At 43.1% G+C, this 21,215-nt stretch overlaps 1 protein-coding gene across 2 annotated transcripts in view; it reads right to left on the bottom strand.

Annotated features, from left to right (window-relative positions):
• Nucleotides 1-808: 808 nt before the first annotated feature.
• LHCGR (luteinizing hormone/choriogonadotropin receptor) overlaps nucleotides 809-21,215 on the bottom strand; it is a 132,267-nt gene continuing 111,860 nt past the window's right edge. For both annotated transcript variants that reach the window (XM_083175275.1, XM_083175274.1), the window contains 2 exons: nucleotides 5,649-5,729; nucleotides 809-2,271 (listed from right to left, as the gene is read on the bottom strand). In XM_083175275.1, the coding sequence (XP_083031401.1) occupies nucleotides 1,140-2,271; nucleotides 5,649-5,729 (1,213 nt within the window). In that variant the 3' untranslated portion in view covers nucleotides 809-1,139. The remainder of the gene's footprint in view (nucleotides 2,272-5,648; nucleotides 5,730-21,215) is intronic.

Raw genomic sequence — 21,215 nt, 5'->3', positions numbered from 1 at the left:
CCTATGTCTGGAAAGAAGGAAAGAAAACAGTATTTTCAAGGATTTAGGGGATATTCAACCCTGGCCTAAATTTTCCGCAGGTGAATTCGATTCACCTATTCAATTCCAGTGCTGATATTTTGCCTGGGTGAAAAATCCAGCATTAGCGAAAAACGTGTATCGGCAAAATAAAAAGTGAAATGTGGTTTTGCGCCCGTTTTTGCACATGCCATTTCGACCACACAAAAAAAAGGGAAAAGGCATGTGCTAAAAAAAATGTTGCAGCCCCCGCCTGTTCAATGCTGCAGTTTCCGACAGCATTGAAGGTTTTAAAACAAGTTGAATCTGTTTTGTCAGAAACAGTCGTGGATTGTCGAATTTTTTAACAACCCGGGGATGTTAATGCCAAACGTCAGACTTTCCGACAAAATTGAATTCAGACTGTCGAGTTCCCGTCGAGCATAAAGAAAACTGCCTGTTATTCTGACTGTTGGGATGTTACAACAGTTGGAATCGCAGATTGAATACCCCCCTAAGACTCTTTTTAAATATAAATCTCCCCTATAGTGATCAGGTATTTTTATAAAGAAAAAGAGCGCATCAATTAGACTGTGTACCCCGTCGGTGAAAAAAAGTGTGCCCAGGCTGCCTAGCTCCTGTGGTATGTGACTATGTATTTTATTTTCTACAAAGTTATACTTGAGATAAAACTCCCTGTTTATATCGGGATCTTTTTAAAACACAATTTTTTTTTTTTTTTGTTATACTTTATTCTTTTTTAGCAGAACTTTCAGTCGCTGCACCGAACCCATCATCAGATACTCATCTGCTTGTTTAAAAAGCTTTAATACAAAAATACAAGTTTACAACAATTAAAAGTCTCATACATACATAAATAAATTTACATATTTACACAGACCCCCTCTCTCAAATCTTTTTTTTTTTTTTTTTTTTTTAAATAAGTATCGCAAGTAAGTGGGAGCTCTAAGGAGTAAATAAACTAAGATGGGAGTTCCACTAAAGATAGAACGTTGCCCATGGCAACCAATAAGATTCTACTTGTTTATTTAGCACCTTCTAAAAGAAAATAGAAGCTGATTGGTTGCTATGGGCAAATTCCCATCTTCAATAGAACTCCCATCTTAGTAGTAAAGTTACTCCTAACTGTCTATGCATACTGGCTTATCGTTGACACTCAAATAGTGGCAAGCGAAGGTGGTTAGAGGCTGATCAGCCCTCGTGGTGGTCTTTGATCCCGTATATAAGCTGTCCGTTTTGCAGTTGGAGGTATAGGTGTTAAAGTTGTTCACTCTATAAAGTTCTGCTTGGAGCTTGCAACAACCAAATTTGCTCATGAGCAAGAAGAAATCCCTCCGAAAAGCTTTGGTAAAAATCGCGTAGAGAAACGGGTTGGCACAGGAGTTCACCGGGTAGAACAGAACCAGCAAGATTTTTGAATTGGTCACTGTGATGAGCGGAACTTTGAAGGCTGCTGAAATGGCAAAGAACGATATGGGCGCCATACATGTGAAGTCGGTAAAGATGAGCACGGCCATCTTTTTGGCTATTTTTGTATCCTTGTTAGTTGGCGTGAGTTCTGGATTTTGGACAGCGATATAGATTTTAATGTAACAGGCACATATAATGATGAAGGCTAGGACATTGAGCACCAAGATGAGGATTATATATGCTTGAGAAAGGGGTGTTTCGATGTCCATCGGTAGGCATATGCTGACTTTAATGTAATTGCTAACTCCGACAAGCGGCAGAAGAGCGATGAGCAGTGAAAATATCCACCCTCCCAGCATAATGAGAACGGCGTGCCTCAGCCGGAGCTTCCGGTCAAGTTGCATGGCGTAGGTTATTGTGTGCCAACGCTCGAGGGTGATAATAGTCAGCGTGTAGACGGACAGTTCGCTTGCAAACACAGTGAAGAAGCCCGCTGCGCTGCAGCCGCTCCCTGTTTGCCAGTCAATGGCGTGGTTGTAATACTGGCTCTTCGTCTTGGAGTCGACCGATGCGATTAGCAGCAAGTAGATGCCCATGCAGAAATCGGCAAAGGACAGGTTGCACATTAGGAATCGGGGAACAGTGAGTTTGTAATGACTCGTCAGCAGGACCAACAGGACCACAGCATTCCCTGCTATAGCTAGAACACTAATAAACCAGATCAGTATGCGGAGGAAATTATATCCCATGATATCTTCACAAGGGTTGAAGGCATCAGGCGCCGGATTGCACTGAAGTGTTCTAGGCTGACACAAGATTTCGTAGTCCCTATTCGCTTCAGCACTGTAAAAGAAAAAAAAAACACATCTTTATAGACAATGCAGAGATTTGCTTTTGTTTTTATTTTTATTTTTAAGGTTTTTTTTCAAAACTTTATCTTATTGAAGCATGATATAAATTTAAAACCAAAATGCAATATTTGTGTACCTAAAACAATATATGAGTATTACAATGCTTATAATGTAATAAAAAGAATCAAGTTCCATTGTACATTTTGTAGTAGTGTCTTTCATTACAATTATCTGATACAATATATTAAGGAAAAATCATAAAAATAAAAGACATGCCAGATCCGTGCCCACTCCACCACTCTTCCTTGACAAAGGGGTTATATCATCAGTAGAGTCGGTGTAACTATAGACCATATAATAGTAAGCGATATTGGAGGATCTTGTGTAAACACTCGTGTTTCATTTCATACCACAATGTATTTTTAAAACCCTTCCATACAGTATCTGCTTTTTTAGAGGTTCGGATCAAGTTTCTCTATAGCTCTCCCATGTCTCAAACATTCTCAACAAATTTCTCTTTTTGTAACAAAGTTTCAAGCCACTCTATACTGAAGATATTAAAAGATTTTGTCAAAGAGTGATAAATGGGGGGGTTGTGGTTTGTATCCACTGGAGAATACATTTTTTAGCAGCTGCAGATATTATTACAGTATGAGTATAATTTCCTAAATCCCTGTGCTATTTGAATTCCCTCTGGGGTAATACCAAACATCGCCCATTAAGGGGTCATCGGTATGAAATTGACCAAATGTTGAGTAATGTAGCCCTAAATCTGGATCCAATATCATCATCTTATTGGGTATCCCCATAAGCAGTGGAACAATTCTGCCCTTTGAGTTCCACATCTGGGACATGAATGATTTGTTAACATTCCCATTAAGTATCGGCGATGTAGCGATAGGTATGTTTTATGAAATATATTTAAGAGTAGGATGTTGCTGAGACTAATTTAATGGATAATTCAAATGTTTTTAGTATTATTTCAGTAGTGTTTTAAAACTGAGATGGGGACTGGTCCATCCATTTTAAAAAACCTATTAGTACGGTCTCCTAACACAGAGGGGTATAGATAGGAATTAATAATGCACAGAGTTTTCCTTTAAAAGTAAATTGTCTAACAGGTTATTGTAATCTTCTGAGGAAAGCACTCAGCCATATAGTGTTGGGCCTGTAAGTATGCCATTGGGAAAGAACTTAATTTTTGGAACTTTTTTTCTCTTTTAAATAACGGTTTTAAACCATTTGTTGGATTCCTGGAACCTTTGCTAAATTGACACTTTATTTTATATCATTCCCTTGGATGCTACATAACCTTTAAAAATGTTTCTAGTGGTGCCTATAAATGATCTGGACAGACAGAATGTTCTGATTTATGTTCAGTTTTTCCACATGTGAGAAAACTGGGGAAAAAATTACCTGATTAGCATGGGCAGAAATAGGCCGAACGCAAAATACAAAAGTATTCTATGTTGAATAAGGTAGAATACAGGTAGCCAATGGAAGGACTGACAAAAGGTTTGCAGAAGATGAATGTCTGGCGAGGAGGATTAGCCTCGCAGCTGCATTTATAATGGGTTGTAGGGGTGAGTCTGTATTGGGGCAGACCAGTAATACCCCTTTCACACCAGCCAGTTGGTTGTGAAAGGTTCCCGGGCCAAATTCCCAGGAAAATTGACAGGATTTCAACCCTTCTAGCTAGCAGGGTTTCTCCCACGGCCAGCCCTGGTTACTGGCTGGTGTGAAAGCTACTGACCCGGCTTGTTGTTGTTGGCTATGGTGCGGGGAAGCCGCCGGTCTCTGTCCCCCACTGATGCAGCATCTCTGGATCTCAGGGCACGCTCCCTTGCAGCGATGGGTGGCTGGCTGGCATCGGAGATACGGGCAGCAGCTGCTGGGAGTTGGTAGTGCTATTTAACAGGCAACGGGGCAGGAAGCACTGTTGAATTTGAAAACATGCAGTACTGAAAAGACTGGCCGGACACGCTCAGCCAATCAGCACCGACCATTTTTTTCAAAATGTTTTCATAATTCAGCAGCTGCCCGACAAATAGCGCTACAAGCTCCCAGCCGCCGCTGCACATAGGTGTGTGTGTGTCCAGGAACTGGCAGCAGTGTGGTCCCATAGAGGGAGAATATAACCTGTGGCGAGCCACCAAGGGGCTTCGGTGCTCTTGCCCCGGTGTTTTGGCAGTCAGGATCCCGATGTCTGTAGACTTACTGTCGGAATCCCGACTGTTGGGCCACTATTCCACACCCGGCCGCTGAACCTGCAATGCTTCGGGCACACTATTATAATCTAACTCCACGCCCTAGTGGATGGTAGGGCATGAAATACCGCCTGTCGGCTCAAAAAAACGTGAAAAAAACATGTCGACCTTTTGACTGTCGAACTAATGGCAGTGTCGACCTAATGACATGTTGACCTAATGGTATGTCGACATAAAAGCATGACGACCTATTGAGTTGTCGAACTAATGGTGTTGACCTAATGTCTGTCTATCTTCTTGTTGTAGACAAATAGTCCGGATACCGCTGTTCCTAACTGCAAAACGTATTCCATCTCTACCAGTGAAGTCCCTGGTGTCTTTATAGTTCTATCAAACTCAGACTTATATTGCTTCCAAAGACCATAAACGATTAGCAGCTGGACTTGCTCATATTAAGGCACACTAAAAAGTATACTTGGTAACTAAAAAGAACCCAAAAGGAATGCAGTTAGTGTTGCAAGAAAACTTTTAGGAATCGGTGCTCTAAAGCCAAATGATTTTGGGCAGCCCATTTTTAAAAGAAATGAAATTAAAAACAAGTTTAAGGTAGTATATTGTAGCGCTTCACTTTTAATTGTAGTGCACAATACTTTCTAGTGATAAAAGAAACCCTTACCCTTCACATTTCAGCTGCAGCGCCCTGTACTGAAATGTGCCAAAAGTAACCTGTATGGGCGCTCAAACTGCATTTTTCGGGTTATTACCAGCTTTTTTGGTTGGGTTTAATAGTTTTACACTCCTAATCCCAGCCTACCTTGGTTGTGACAAGCGCTACCTTGGTTGTGACCAGCGCAATCGCCCCTCTTTAGAGGGGAGATGGGTCGAGATAAACATGTGAATCGCCAAAAATAAATACTGGGAGAAAGGTAGTGTTAGAATCTTACACCACCATTACATTCTGCTGCATTTACAGACCTAACAATGACATACAGTAGGAGGGATAGGGACAACACGATGTCCAGCAGGTAGACGTTTGTTATGCGGGAAACTTGAAGACTTATGGGTGCTTTGTGCCCAATGATCTGATGTGTACTTTTATTTTTGGTATTTGTCTTGTAGTTTTTTTTGTGAAAGAAAATTATAGTGACTCACTTGTACTTACTTTGAGTCATTCATTTGTCTCCGCGTCATATTGGCACATTGGTTTGTTAGGTTTCCAAAAAAGGCGAAGGGAGGATATAACCTGGAGGAAGAAGACAACAGAAGGAAAATATAAACATGTACAATTCTATTTATTTGCCATAAACCCTGCAGCACTCAACTGTCAGCATTAAAAGTCATATAAATAAAAAAAGTCTAGCGGGAGTGAATACAGCAGAGACCGTGGGCCGAATGTGATAGGATGTGAGAATCAGAAAGTGAGAGTTTTTGGAAGAGTGTTCCCATTTCTTCAAAGCGGCAATCATTTACACTAAGTTGATTTGGCCATGTAATTAATTGCCGCTTTAAAAAAAAATGGGAAAACACTCCCAAAGGAGAAGGTTGGGGAAGCAAAGGTTGTTTTTGAGTTTAGTCCGATGTGTCAGTGGAGGCCACTAGAGTGTATCAGTACACAAAGAGGAGAGGCGTAAACAGAGAAGATATGGAAGTTTGTGTGGTCTTGCGCTTTAAGTTTAAGCAGCTCCTGTATTTTTAGTTATAGAATTCGTTGGGGGGGGGGGGGGGGGAGAGCGCTGCTCCTCCTGCTGCTGACTGACGGTCTCCCTGGTGTCGGTGGTTCTGGGTGCTGCGGTGCTGTTGGGCTGAAGGTACCGGAAAGCATAAGGAGGCGGGTGTCGTGAAGAGTGAGCACTCCCCCGGGTGCCCGTGGGGCGGTGTCAGGGAAGCGGCGATTGCTGGAAGGAATTCCATGCAAACAGGATTTTCTGACCAGCAGCCTGAAGTTGTTCCTTGGGCTAAATACCAGCTTCAGCATGCAAGGAAATGAATGAACTAGGCAGAAACCAGTGGAGACTTGCAGATAACTGGATCTAGCAGTGGACCATACTACAGCTGCTGAAGAGAAGGAAGATTTATTTTGTAGTGGGAAGTTTTAAGTCACGGCGAAGACGGAGCATCGGCGCAGCGGCTGCCACGTGCAAACGGGGTTCAGCCGTCCTGCGCTTGGAAGCCCTCACAGCCCACAGAGACCAAAGCAGCCAGGACAAGATCAAAAGGAGCATAGGGTAAGATAGGGATAGTACCACCGGACTGACTTATTTTACAAAACTCAAAACTCCTTCACTGAAAGGGTGTAAACATTGGCACTAACCAAAGTTTTTTTTCCACAGGTACCACTAATATATTTTCATTATATACTTTTATTTCCATAATTTATACTCATAATTTTAAACTGCAAAGCTCAAATATTTATAAACAAGTTTCCCCACCCACCATTATTTTCAGATTTCAAAGCCTATAACTAACATAATTTGCATAGTAAACAGAGAAGAGCAGAGTGCCAAGTAAAGAGACACAAGGGACCCCAGTGAGTAGAGGAATAGTGTGTAGGTGAGAAGGTTTTCTTGAGAATAGAAGATATTGACTCCTACTGTATTTGGTGCCACATGGAAATGTTCGTGAGAGGGACAAATTAAACAGGTGAGACAAGTGATGGCAATCATTGGCTGGTGTCAGAAGAGAATATTTTTTTACTGACTGTAGATGATTGCAAAGACCTTTAGGGATATTCAATTAGCCAAATTGCCATGAAAGACGTATTCAGTTAGAGAAGATTGTTACATGTGGAAATTGTTACTGTGAACCCACAACATGTGGTCAAAGGAGTATAAATCTAGTCATTGCCCATGTTCTCTCTATTGAGAACACTGGCAGTGACAGATCGCTCCGCGCACAGCGCTGCACCAGAGTTGTGTGCTGAGTGATCTGTCACTGCCCGTGTTCTTAATAGAGAATGTGTGCTTAGCGATCTGAGCAAGGCTAGATTGCTCAGCACAAAGCTCCAGTCACCCCATGCATACAGGGCAAAATAATGCTGCATGTAGACAGGTAAAGGTCTTCGGATGCTGAATAAGCTGGCCAGGTAATAAGCTGGGTGTTCTGAGGCTACATAAGAAGCTATTGGACTGTTAACCAATATTATATGTCCGATCATGGACTGTGATGCTCTAACCTGGTACCTGCTGTGAACTGCTCTTTATCCTTGTGAGTGACCTAACCTCTGGAGGAGATATAATCCTGCTGTTTGAATTTTACCTGGTCAATGCAATGCCTGTCACATTATCCTTAACCCTGGAACATTATGCCAGAACAAGTTTCACATTTGTAAATAAAACAAAAACTATCGGTACTTGTGTACTAGCACGGCGCCCACGATATTTCGTCGCAAAACATATAATCGCATTGCATGGTATACACCTGATGCGATTTAAAATTGTATAAGCCCCCTATACGATGTTTAATTGTATAAGCACCCTAATGGGGGCTTACAATGTTCAATGCACCCCTACGCCACCCCCACTATGAACGTGAACCTGAAGCGTGGCGAGTGGAGGCGGTACGCATCCTCCGATCTTTTCATACCCCCACTATCCACGTCGGCGTGGAGTTGATTTTATATAGTGTGGCGAGCGCAGCGAGGCGAGCCCCGCTAGGGGACGTGTATTACTTTACATGTATTCTGCGTCCCCTCGCTTCAGGCTCGCTGCGCTCGCCACACTATATAAATTCAACTCCACGCTGACGTGGATAGTGGGGGTATGAAAAGGTCGTAGGACGCGTACCGCCGCCCCTCGTTGGTTCGCTGCGCTCGCCACACTTCGGGTTCACGTTCATAGTGGGGGTGCATTTAACATTGTAAGCCCCCATTAGGGTGCTTATACAATTTAAAATTGCATCGCATTGTATGGCATTGTATGCCATATACAATGGAATACAATTTTAAATTGTATACCATCGGGTGCCAATCGTGTCGCATCGCATACCATCGCATGCCTTATGGTCTGCGATGGGCGCCGTGCTAGTACACAAGTACCAAACTATCATTAACGATTTTTAAATACGTAACAAGTTATCCGCCATAATATAAACTTTTTGGGACTGTTGACAGTTTCGCTGATAAAGAGAAGTCGGCTCTCACAGACCCATTGTTGGTGATAATGTGGTTATCCGTATTCTGCTTTTATGACAAACTGACCCTGGTTTTGGCTCATCCGAAGTGGCCAAAAGGTGTTTTTTTTGCGATCTACAACGCACTCTGGAAAAGACATCATTCCTACAACTGAAAAACCCGATATAACAGCACCAAAGTAGAAGTGGGTCCATTTGACCAGTTGTGCTCTGTTACCTTTTGCAACAAAAAAAGTCTAATTTTTTAAGTTACCTCTGGATAATTCCCTTGAGTTTTTATACATGTAGTTATTAGAATAAATATTCATTGATTAGTGTCCAAACAGTGAGGGTCTAGATCAGCAGTTTCCAACCTTTCCCGTACTCCTTGATTAGAATTTTCAAATATGAGTACCCCTCCTCTCAATTTGAAATATCCACAGTACTTCCGAGTGGAGTGAAAGTGAGCAGTGTGTGTGTCCTTATATTAAGGCATAGTGGAGGAGTAGTGTACGCTCTGGAATCAAGTGCCTCTGTGTCTGGCCACTGGCTGTGGGGATTGATTTGAAAACCCGGCGCCCGAAATCCCTGGTGGTCAAAATCCCGACGACGAAATCCCGACAAGGGGGTACGTGGATCACCCCCCCCCCCCCCCTTGTGGGCTCGCTGCGCTCGCCACGCAGCGAGCCCGGTGCCTCGCTACGCTCAGCACACTAATTTATTTTCCGTCTATGGGTGGCATTTTGACCGCCGGGATTTCAACTGCATCCCTGGCTGTGTACTGTCTCTGGGATTCCCGCTAACACCCGTAGGATAAATGCCTCTGCTTCCTCCACCCATGTCAGCATGGGGCAGATGAACGCTGATATCTGAGGGCAGTGCAGGTGGCTACCAGTGGATTGCTGGTCTGGCAAAAGCACAAGGAGACATTGAGGCTGATGGAGATGGAACCGTAAATCCAGAAATTATGCAACTTGGTTCATCTTCACGGCAATGGGAGACTTCATCCACCATTAGGAGACATCTTCCTCTTCTTCCGCCATTATTTTATTACCAATAATATTTTCAAGTACCCCCAACCAGTCTGCAGCATACCACAAGGGGTACATGTACTCCAGGTTGGGAACCACTAGTCGAAATAGTTGGGTCTCTGAGACCATTCATTAATGATAACGTTATTTTTTATTTAATGTTAGTGTTCCAGGGTTAATTTGATAAAATGTCATTTATAAAGTTTTCATATTTTATTGTTGTTCTCTTGCCTTCTGGTTGTAATATTCATATCTTTAAGACAGATTTTACATAAGTAAGTGGATCCTAGGGAATTCATCTGCGTAACACAATTTTGAAGGCTATAAAATACTAAAACACTAGCCTCCTAGAACTTGGCGGGCACTCAACTAATTGTAGTTCTCTTCTCTTAGTCTGTAGGAACAACATTTCTATACTCTAGAAAATAATTAGACATTGGTTCTGCTCCATTAAGTTGAAATGATGTTTTTTAACTGCTCTGCAGCAAAGGAAAATAACAGTGATCATCTTGTTGAGAGGTAACTTTTTTAAAAACAATATTAAGTTTGAGTTTCCAAGAACGTGCAATACACACGCTGGCTAATGTAAGTTATCAACAGAATCGTAAAGAAAGAGAGTCCTCCAATTCTAAACCAAAGATACACACACGGGGAACATAAGAGGAACAGAAATACACGTACTGGCAATACTGGCAGTCCCAGAAGGCAACCACTCTAGGACATTGCCACAAAATCTTCCACCACATTGAAAAGTGAAGGTAGAGAAGAGGTCATATAAGAAAGATATAGAATCATGTCATTCGCATATAGTACTATCATTTCCTCCTTGTTCCCTACCATAAAACCCCACACTGCAGATGAGGCACGTATGCAGCAAGCCAGTGGCTCTGTGGCTAGGGCAAAAAGCAAAGGGTAGAGAGGGCACCCCTGTCTAGTCCCCCTTCCCAGAGACAGAGAGTCAGTAGTAAATCCATTAATAGTTACCCTAGCAGCAGGTCCAAAGGAAGCATAAGTAGGGATAAGCAATAAAGTTTGGGCTTATCAAAATTTGGATAAAACCTCCCACAAATACGGGCATAAGCCCACTGAAGGTACGTAAATAAATGTCTAAGGTTCATGGTGGCAGACCTTCAGGGCATAAAGCCTGTCTGGACTGAGTGCACTAGTTCAAGCGTGAAGAACCAGTAGCTTTGCAAAATTTTAATGTCAGTGGACAATAATAAAATGGGATGATAAGGGGACAGGGGACAAAGGTTCCTTGCCCGGTTTGGGTAAAAGCACCATCAAAGCTTGTGTCATAAAAGAAGGTTGAGGACCACCCTTCAATAGAGAGATACATAGAGCAAGGAGTTTCTGGGCAAAGAACTTAATGGGTTTTGTACATTTCAATAGGGAGGCCATCCACTCCCAGGGCCTTGTTATTGGGCTATCCACCTCTTCCAGAGTAACAGGGGCCTCCAAGGACAGTCGAGATTGAGTAGACAAACTAGGGACTGCAATACAGTCCAGGTTTGTACTTAATTTTGCTTCCCCGGAGTTATATATTCCCCTGCTAAACTTCACCAAATTTAGCCATCCCAGTGGAAGTTCTGGTGGAGGAATTGCTTGGAAATAGGCATTATTAATCACATCTTTTGGGCATGCCCTATAATAAGAAAGCTCTGGTGGGAAACATAGAATGTGACGGCAGATAAGAACCACTTGGCCCATCTAGTCTGCCCCTTTTTTAAACACGTTACCTCAAACCATATTTGATCCTTATTTTTTTGTAAGGATATCAATAAACCTATCCCAAGCATGCTTAAATTGTACTACTGTATTTGCCTCTACCACCTCTGATGGGAAGCTATTCCACTTATCTACTACTCTTTCTGTGAAGTAATTATTCCTCAGATTTCTCCTGAATCTTCCTCCCTCTAGTCTCAGTGCATGTCCTCGTGTTCTGCTGCTCCTCTTCCTGTGAAGAATGTCTCCCACCTGCACCTTGTTAAAACCCTGATTTATTTGAAAGTTTCTATCATGTCCCCCCTTTCCCTTCTCTGCTCTAAAGTATACATATTAAGATCTTTTAGTCTTTCCTGGTACGTTTGTGATGTAGGCCATGCACCATTTTAGTTGCCCTTCTTTGTAAAGTCTCTAATGTATTTATATCCTTCTAGAGATATGGCCTCCACAACTGAACACAATACTCTAGATGAAGTCGTACCAATGACCTATACAGTGGCATTATTACTTCTTTCTGTCTACCGCTGATACCTCTCCCTATGCAACCAAGCATCTGACTTGCCTTCTTCATTGCTTTGTTACATTGCCTCCCTGCCTTTAAGTCCCCTGAAATAGTGACACCTAGATCCCTTTCTTCCTCAGTAGTTTCCATTATAGTGCCATTTATACTATATTTAGTCTTTGGATTTTTGCAACCCAAGTGCATGATTTTGCATTTTTTGGCACTAAACTGTAGTTGCCATGCTCTTGACCATTCCTCTAATCTACCTAGATCATCAATCATTTGTTTTACCCCTCCTGGTGTGTCTACCCCTTTGCATACCTTTGTGTCATCTGCAAAAAGGCACATTTTTCTCTCAATTCCATTTGCAATATCACCAATAAAGATATTAAAAAGCACTGGTCCAAGTACAGATCCCTGGGGTACTCCACTTGTAACCTTTCCCTCCTTTGACTGTACTCCGTTTACTACAACTCTCTGTTTTCTGTCCTGCAACCATGCTCCTATCCATTCAACTATCTTAGAATCCAATCCCAAGCTTTCAAGTTTATTTAACAGTCTGCGATGTGGGACGGTGTCAAAAGCCTTACTAAAGTCTAGATAAGCTACAACTACAGCCCCACCTTGATCTATTACTTTAGTCACCCAGTCAAAAAAGTCAATAAGATTTGTTTGACATGATCTTCCCCCAGTAAACCCATGCTGTTTTGGATCCTGTAAATTGCTGGTTTTGAGATATTCTACAACTCTTTGTTTTAAGAGTGTTTCCATCAATTTCCCTACTACTGATGTAAGGCTCACTGGTTGATAGTTGCTTACCTCTTCCTTGCTTCCACTTTTGTGCAGTGGGACTACATTCGCTGTTTTCCAGTCCTCTGGGATTACTCCAGTAGCTAGTGACTGGTTGAATAATTCTGTTATTGGTTTTACCAGCTCCCCTTTAAGCTCTTTTAGTATCCTTGGATGTATCCCATCTGGCCCCATTGATTTATCCCCTTTCAGTTTTGAGAGTTCTGTGAGGACTTTCTCCTCTGTAACTGTACTTGTTTCTCCCTCAGTTTTCTGACTATACTTGTAACTTAACTGTGGCCCCTTCCCCTCTCTTTCAGCAGTGAATACTGAGCAGAAATAATTATTAATAGTATCTGCTATTTCATTGTCCCCCTCAAGAAAACTTCCACTCTCTGTCTTTAGTCTTATTATTCCACTTTTTGTTTTTCTCCTTTCACTTATATACCTAAAAAAGTTTTCCCCCCTTTACCCACTGACTGGGCCATTTTCTCCTCAGCCTGTGCTTTTGCACATCTGATTACCTTCTTAGCCTCCTTCTGTCTAAGATACACCTCTTTGTCCTCATTCTTCTGTGTCTGCTTAAATTTCTTAAAGGCCAACTTTTTTGCTTTCACAATACTTGCTACTTCTTTCGCAAACCACAATGGCTTCCTTTTTCTTGTGTTTTTCCTAACTCTTTTGACACAAAGTTCTGTTGCTTTTAGAATTGCACTTTTTAATTTTTCTAACTTATCCTGCACTCCTTCCAAGTTCCTCCACTCTGCCAAAGAATCCCTTACAGAGTTTACCATCTCTACAAAATCAGCCTTCCTAAAATCTAACACCTTTGTTTTTGTGTGCGATGAGTCGGTCTCTGTCTTTATTTTGAACCATACTGCTTGATGGTCACTGGATCCCAGGTTTTCACCCACATTTATGTCAGATATTCTGTCACCATTTATAAGTATTAAGTCTAATATTGCGTCCTTACGAGTGGGCTCCCTCACCAATTGCTGGAGGGATGCTCCTTGCAAGGAATTCAGCATGTCCCTACTTCTGGTGGAACTTGCAACAGGCAGCTCCCAGTTTACATCAGGTAGATTAAAGTCTCCCATTATTACAGGGTTTACAGGTTAGTCTTCCTGAATCGCCTTCCCTTGCTCTCTTCCATATATATCCCTATGAGTTGACCAACTCAGATCACTATGTTTTGGGTCACATCCTCATTGCTACTAGAACAGCTATTGCACAAAATTGGAAGTTCCCTCCCAAAAATTATTTGCAAAATTCATAATGCGTTTCAGATGGGGACCCTGGGCACACCATATTCCCTTACTTCTACTTCTCCTCTGGCAAAATGGTTTAGCTGGCATGAGTTCACAACAAATGGGGAGGGTGCCACATTATTTCTAGAAACAGATTTAGTTTTCTCGCTATCTCTTCAGTGTTTAAATTTAATTTTATTGGAAGTCTCCACCTGTACTTTTGTCTTGCCTTTTATCTATAAGTGTTTGTGTTACTACTGTATCTTTTTTAATAGTTTTTCCGAGAGCTCATGTTTTGCTTTGTCTAAGGATCACATACAAACATCATTGACTATTTGTTTCTAAATTTCTAAAAAAAAAAAAAAAAAGTTTGGCTTAAGGGTGCCTTGAAAATATTTTGATAGGGTGCTGTGATTTAAAAAAGTTTGGGGACCACTGACATAGACAATTCTTTGTGAAGGGTATTTTTGCCTGTGATAATTGCACAGTGTACTGCTGCGTTTGTGATTGTTGTTGCTCTTTTTTCACGAGTTGACTAGAGCAAGCGTCGTCCCCTCTCTGCAGCGCCTAGTCATGCCCCCCTCAGTTATATCGTTTTTAATCAAAGTTTGTGTTTCTAATCCAAGAGGCAAATCTTTTTTTGGCTTAGGGCACCGAAGACAATATTACTGAAGAGATGTGTCTCTGAGCACTAGCGCTGTGGAGTGTGGAGGAAGATCTTCATTTTATTACAGACTGATGTCTGTTGTCAAGGAGAAAATAATATTGGTGATAGTTGGATTTAATTATCCGCTAGGTGTCAGAATGATGTCAAGGGAGTGCTAGAGATGAGTTTTGCGGCTTCTTATTTCTCTTTGGCAAAATAATTGGAGTCCAGAAAGGATTTTCTAAACAAAACCATTAAAGTAGAAAAAGTGTAAAAGCTATTTAAAAAAATAAAATAAAAGTATAATAAAGCTGATTGAAGGCGATTCCATTTAATACATAGAAGTAATGTCTGTGTGGAATTGGTGAATAAATACATAGCTGCATAAACTGTTATATATTCATTTATAGTACATACCTCCCAACTGTCCTAGTTACGGCAGGACAGTCCTGCTAAGCGGACACTGTCCCGCTGTCCACAGTGTCCTGTGGGTGGGGACAGTTGGGGGAGCCAGTGACCACCTCTGTTATGCAAAGCAGCTGGAGATTACTGAATAGATGCTACTCTATGTGCATACATGCGGTCTCTAGCAGTGCCGGGAGGAGAGCTGCCGAGCTGTTCTAGGAGCACTGTGGGTGTGATTTTCTCATTAAGCCCCACCCCTTCCAGGCAAAGAAAACATTTTAAAATGGACCCTGTCCACCATCCTGGCACCGACAGCCTCAGGGGGTCACTCGTTTGAGATTGAAGCCTCCTATTTTAAATTTTGTTACTCATGAGACCCTACTCTCTGTAGGTCCATTAAAACCCTGCAGTGTAGAAGTCTGCATTTAACAGCAATTTTTAGGTCTTACGCTAAAATATAACTCTGTTTATCATTGTTATTGTTTAATTTAGGGATTTCCGAACTCATTGCTTAAGGAACCCAACAGTCCAGGTTTTATGTATATCCATACTTATGCACAGACAGTACAGGTTGAGTATCCCTTATCTGAAATACTCGGGACCACGAGCATTTTGGATTAGGGATTTTTCCGGATTTTGGAATCTTTTTTTTCCCCATACTTACCTGGTCCCCTGGTGTTGCCCCTACAGTATAGTCCCGCAACGTCCACGGTGGTGATGTCACTGACACACCCGTGCACTTGCGCAATGCACCCCTGGGACTGGAGATGCAGCTGAAGAGGATTCTGAAGGCTGCCGTGGACATTGGGGGACGAGGTAAGTATGAAAAAAAGGGGCAGGGGAGCCCCCCCCCCCCCCAAAAAAAAAAAAAGATTCAGAGAAACCAGAATATTTTGGTTTTTGGAAAACACGGATAAGGGAGACCCCTCTTGTATAAGGAATCTAATTGAGATACTAATAAAGTTATGGATGTCCTTAAAACTTGGGACTATTAGGGTGGGAACCACTTAACTAAATTTTGGTGAGAGCGTAATGCTGGGCATCACAAATGAAGGTGCTATCTTCCTTCAAGCTATCTCTTTGCTACAGTATGTATATCATGTATACGTTCTAAAAATAATGCTTTAAGCTCATAAATGTCACCAACCAGGTTCATAGGGCACAGCTTGATTCAATAATCAATTCCCTAAATCAGCAGTTCTCAACTCCAGTCTTCATGTACAGGTAATGTTTGTGGATAATATTTTTTAACTGTGCAAATGGTGGTTGATCTTTTATGCTGGGTCAGTAATTATCTCACCTGGTTCCACAGATAGACATCCTCAAATCATGACCTGATGGGGATACTTAAGGCTTGAGAACCACTGCCCAAAAGAAGCTACTGTATGGACACTTGTATAACAACTGGGTCACTTGATAGACCTAGAAGTTTAACCAGCCACTGGCCCATAACTATGAAAATGCCTCTGGCAGTGGTTCACCCCATAGGGTGTGGATCATTAGGGCGGCCACTATTGGTTGACCGGCAAAAGGTCTACATGTATTAGGTCGACATGATCGACACAAAGCAAAATGTTGACATGGCTTGTAAAAAAATGTTGGTGTCTGTGTCGACATGGACACTGTATTAGTGTACCGCATTCCCTCGCATGGCTTGCTGCATGCACCATGCTTCCGGCACGGTGCCTCGCTGCACTCAGCCCACCATTGTATCCTCCCTCTCTGCTGACTTGTCTGGTAAATTAGAACGAATGTTTTTTTTAAAACTCATGAAAAAGAATGTTGACCTATTCCCTTGTCAAACTTAATGATGCTGACCTAATGGATAACAACCTTTTTCACGTGTGGACCTTCTGCCTGTGATAAAGCTGCAGTTGGCAGTGAAACGCGTCAGGTGTACAAACCTGTTCCTCAACTCCAGGATTGTTTATGTGGACTTCTTCACCTCTTCTTCACCTCATTGCACCCCCCAATTGGGAATTCTCCTATCCGATGTATGGTGGCTACTCCTCCTCCTAACATCCATTGGCACAATTCCAACGTGCAATTTTGGAGGACATTCCCCAAGTGAGTAACCCATCACCATTTAAAAGGTTCCTTTGGTTCGGCGGACACCGCTTTGGCTCCACTGGGGTGACACCTCTTCCCCCCACATTCCAACACCCTGCCTCCCCTTTGGTCATCAAAGACAAGGGACATCAATTTGAAGCGGAAGCCGACCTACCCTTCACGGCTAAACAAAGTGCCATTCATTCCCGTGAGTACCTCATAACATCTGAGTGGAAACCATGGAATACTAACAGCCTACCGGAACTGGTAAAGTGCACTCACCAGTGACTATTTTTTTGCTTCTTTGCCCCCGTTTTTTTCCGCCTTTCCCCCCCTCCCCCAAACCCCCTCATTCCCCTCCACCGATATTATTCACCCATTCACATCCATTGGGCTCATCCACATTTAACTAAATCCTGTGATGTGAGGAACTCCTCTTCTTGTCAGCCGGCAATAGTCTTTATATTGTGTATTTGATGTTTATGTATATTTTATGTATATGTTTTTCATTTTAATACAGTAAAAAGTTTTACAATACAGTAAATAATTGTGTGCCATTGTATTTTTAGCGCTGCTCCCACGTCTTGAGCGTGATTGGTTTTGGTGGACCTTCTGCCTGTTGACCTTTAGACGGTCAATCTACAATGTCACCCTGGGACGATGGTCCCAAAAACTTGCTGACCTGAGAGTCTGTCTATTCCAGGCTATGGGGATTAGTGACTCAGAGCATCCTGTTTGCTTAGTAAATTATCGTCACTTTAAAAATATTGGCAGACTCGCCAGAATTCCCGAGCAGCCCGCACCTGGCAAGGTTTTATGTATTGCCCACGGATCAGCCCACCTGCGTTCCCAGTGGAACGCCCAGCGTTCTTATTGGGACTCCCATGACATATTGGTTGTTCCCGTGCTGCCACCCCCTACACAACCGCTGGCCCTTCCTTCCCGCAGCGATTGGCCCAGCGAGTGTGTAAGTTTTCCAAAGCCGTTCACTGCCGCGGTTTGCACATGCGCAGAAGTGTGCAAGCGCAAACCCTAACCAACGTGTCTGGGGCCGAATTCTGATCCTGAATCGGACCCAAAGTGTAAACTATTAGGTTTGTTTGTTCTTTTTACATATTTAACCTTTATTATAATAAGGGTGTTGATGTCTTTTGCCTCTTGCCCTTATCTGTTAGCATGTACTGATGTGCTTGGCTACATCCTAGACCTTTGCGCTTTCACAGTCTTTTAATTAGTGCAGTGTCTGTGTAATGCATCGTTTGCTTCCGCGGAATCTAGAGATTGTTTTCAGTTCTGAGAGTACACTGGTGCGATTGCAGCCTGACCCCTCTGTTCCTTAGTCAGAGACTCATGGACAATTAAACTGGATACAGTGTTCTAGCATAAAGTTGTTATGGAATGCTAAAGTTATTCGTCTGCACCTAAATATGTGAGGAATTCCAGAACACCTTCTTTGAAGAATTGGCATTATTTCCATTTGACTCTTTCAATGCTCATTTAGAAATGTTTAACTGTCAGCATTTCTCATAAATGAGTACTAGACATTCTGACACTATATCGAAAACGAGATGTTCAAAATGTTCCTGTCTGTTATTTCTCTTAATTGGTGAACCATAAAGCCCACTTTATATATTTTATTATGCATAAAATAAAAGGCCAAAACTGCTCCTCACCTCTAGGGGTGGAATTCAAGTGTTTTTGAACCACAAGATTGCACCCAACGGAGCAGGTGAAGTGTTGCTCTGTTTGGGCACCGACAACCGCCATTTCTGAGATATTATCTTGTTCTGTAAATTTGATGGCCTTGTAGAACCCCCCCCCCCCCAAAAAAAAAAGATTCCACAACCGTCTTTCCAAATGTCCCCAAATGAGACCTTACACTTGTCCTGCAGTCGGACTGATCTATTTTGTTTCCCAGAGGGGTTTCCTTTTACGGATGCCGCTCTGCAAGTCGCAGAGATAATCTCCGCTTCTGGTCCGGCTAAGCCCCGCCCCCTCCTTACGTATAACGAAACAAAGTGATGAGGAGGACGGTAATATTTTTATGAAGGGCCTGATTCCGGTTTGATCAGACTCCGGCGTATTTGCACCGGGGACCGAAGTTTTTGCTCTATATTCTAATGTAGCATGTGCAGGGCTGCTGAGCGGACGCCTTTGGCAACTTGCACAGTCGCTGAGGCATTTGCACGGGGGGGACTTACTATGTAAATCTTGAATCTGCCAAGACACACAGTATTTGCAAACACTGGAAGAAATCGTTCGAAGTTTGGCGACAATCAAATTATTTCACCCTCCTACGCATCTGTGAGAATGGTTGTTTTTGTTACACATCCATTCACAAAGCGGCAGGCATGTTCTCGCGGTGGCGGGCATTTTCTCGCCCCGGTGGCGGCATCAGCCGGCTCGCTAAGCAGCGAATTTACGCTGCTTGGCGAGTCAACATGAATCAGGCCCATAGTGCGGCTGTTGAATTGTCATTTTTTCACAAAATAATATCATATAGTAAGTGCCACTTTTAGAGTCGATACTCCCAACTCATGGATGGCCACTCATCCTCGGCTCACGTGGCCTCTACTCAACCGCCTATTCAGAAATAGATGGAAACATAACATTTTACCCATAGAATTCTTTCTACTGCTGTGGTTCTCTTTATACTGAATCACCTTATATTCTGTACACACGATCAATAAGTCCGTCTGCAGCATAGTATTGCTTTTAGAGAACACTGAAATTCCTATTGCACCAAGCATCGTCTTATAGATGCCAAACAAAACATCTAAACGGCTGCTTTGGCTTTATTATACAGTACGCAGCAGAGCTTATGGTCATCTTGTACACTGGATAGGTGGGGAAAAGCAGAAGGTACACAAATAAACCCCGAAATATCTGTCAGATTTACATTCCCATACAGTAATAGAGCAGCTCCCAATGTTCTTAGGCCCTTATTCTGGTTGGCATGCAAGGCTGCAAAATCCGCAGCCTTTCAAGTTCACCAAACCCCGCCCGGAGAATGGCACCACCCTGCACGCACCCTGCATCTGCACATGTGCAGAAATACGCCTGCGAATGCGCGGAGGTCCGAATGAACCAGAATAAGCCCCTTAGTCCGATAAGTGTGACCTGCCATGCCGGAGATGCTATCATGCCCGGAAGAGGGGAGTTACCTTGGGTGGGGCAGGGCCTTAGCAGGAGGGGCTGTGGCAGAGTTCCATGGCATGCGGTTTACTTATTTTTTGGGGCACCCCCTCCCCCGCACTGTTAGATTTTGGCACAGCATCTATTAAAGTGTTAACCGACTGCTTTGCAGAACAGCGGTCATCACCGATTCCACCAATCTACCCCCTCAGCTACTAGACGCTGTGGCTATGGGTGCATACCTCCCAACTGTCCAGCTTTTCACAGGATGGTCCCGGATTTTTGGGACGTTCTCGCATCCCGCCCAGGGTCGGCAGTGTCCCACGGTGGGGTGGGCAGTAGGGAGTCCCCCCCCCCCCGTCACCCGTGAATAGACTATTCCTGCAGCCAGAGGGGCTGGGGGCATGGTCCGCAGCTCACAGTGCTCCCTTGTGGGAGGGTCGCTGACATAGACCACGCCCCCAAAATTTAAGCCACATGCCTTCTGCGCACACATTGTGCCTCTTTTAACTACCAAAGTTGGGAGGTATGCGGGTGGGACAGCAGGACAGTGTCCAACTGGTATTTGGAATAGTAAAACATCACTACCGACCAATGGCACATATGAACCGAGGAGAGGGTTCTTCTCAAAATATCCTGTTTGAAGGTATACATTTTACGAGGACGGGTTTGGCCACCGCTCATCTAGGGTATCCACCGCTATAACTCCAAGACAACAAAATCCCAGTGTAAGAATCGATGGTGAAATCCCAGTGTCAGACAGTACTGGAACCCAAAGGGTTTGCACTTCCAGACACTCCCATAGTAAATGTCATACGGTGCTGGAAGCTCATCAAACATTCTTACCTGCTACTTGTTAGCAGGTGCCCTTGTACACTGGGGCTCTGTCTCTAGGAGCACCAGGTCCTGTGCCATTAGGCTGTACCCAGTTTCCTTAAAATGTGCGTCTTCACGGAATTAAAAGTGACAGTTACATTACTAGCGTACACTGGCTCCTGCAGCATTTGCACGTTTGTGTGTGACTGTGTGTGTGCATCTGTGTATAAAGGGCCCCGATATGAGCTGCTGCAGCTTTCCCTCGCCCCAAGACATG

The sequence above is a fragment of the Crinia signifera genome, chromosome 3, assembly GCF_055691185.1.
Source record: "Crinia signifera chromosome 3, ASM5569118v1, whole genome shotgun sequence".
In the NCBI taxonomy this organism is placed as follows: domain Eukaryota; kingdom Metazoa; phylum Chordata; class Amphibia; order Anura; family Myobatrachidae; genus Crinia; species Crinia signifera.
This window is presented reverse-complemented; position numbering and strand designations above follow the sequence as displayed.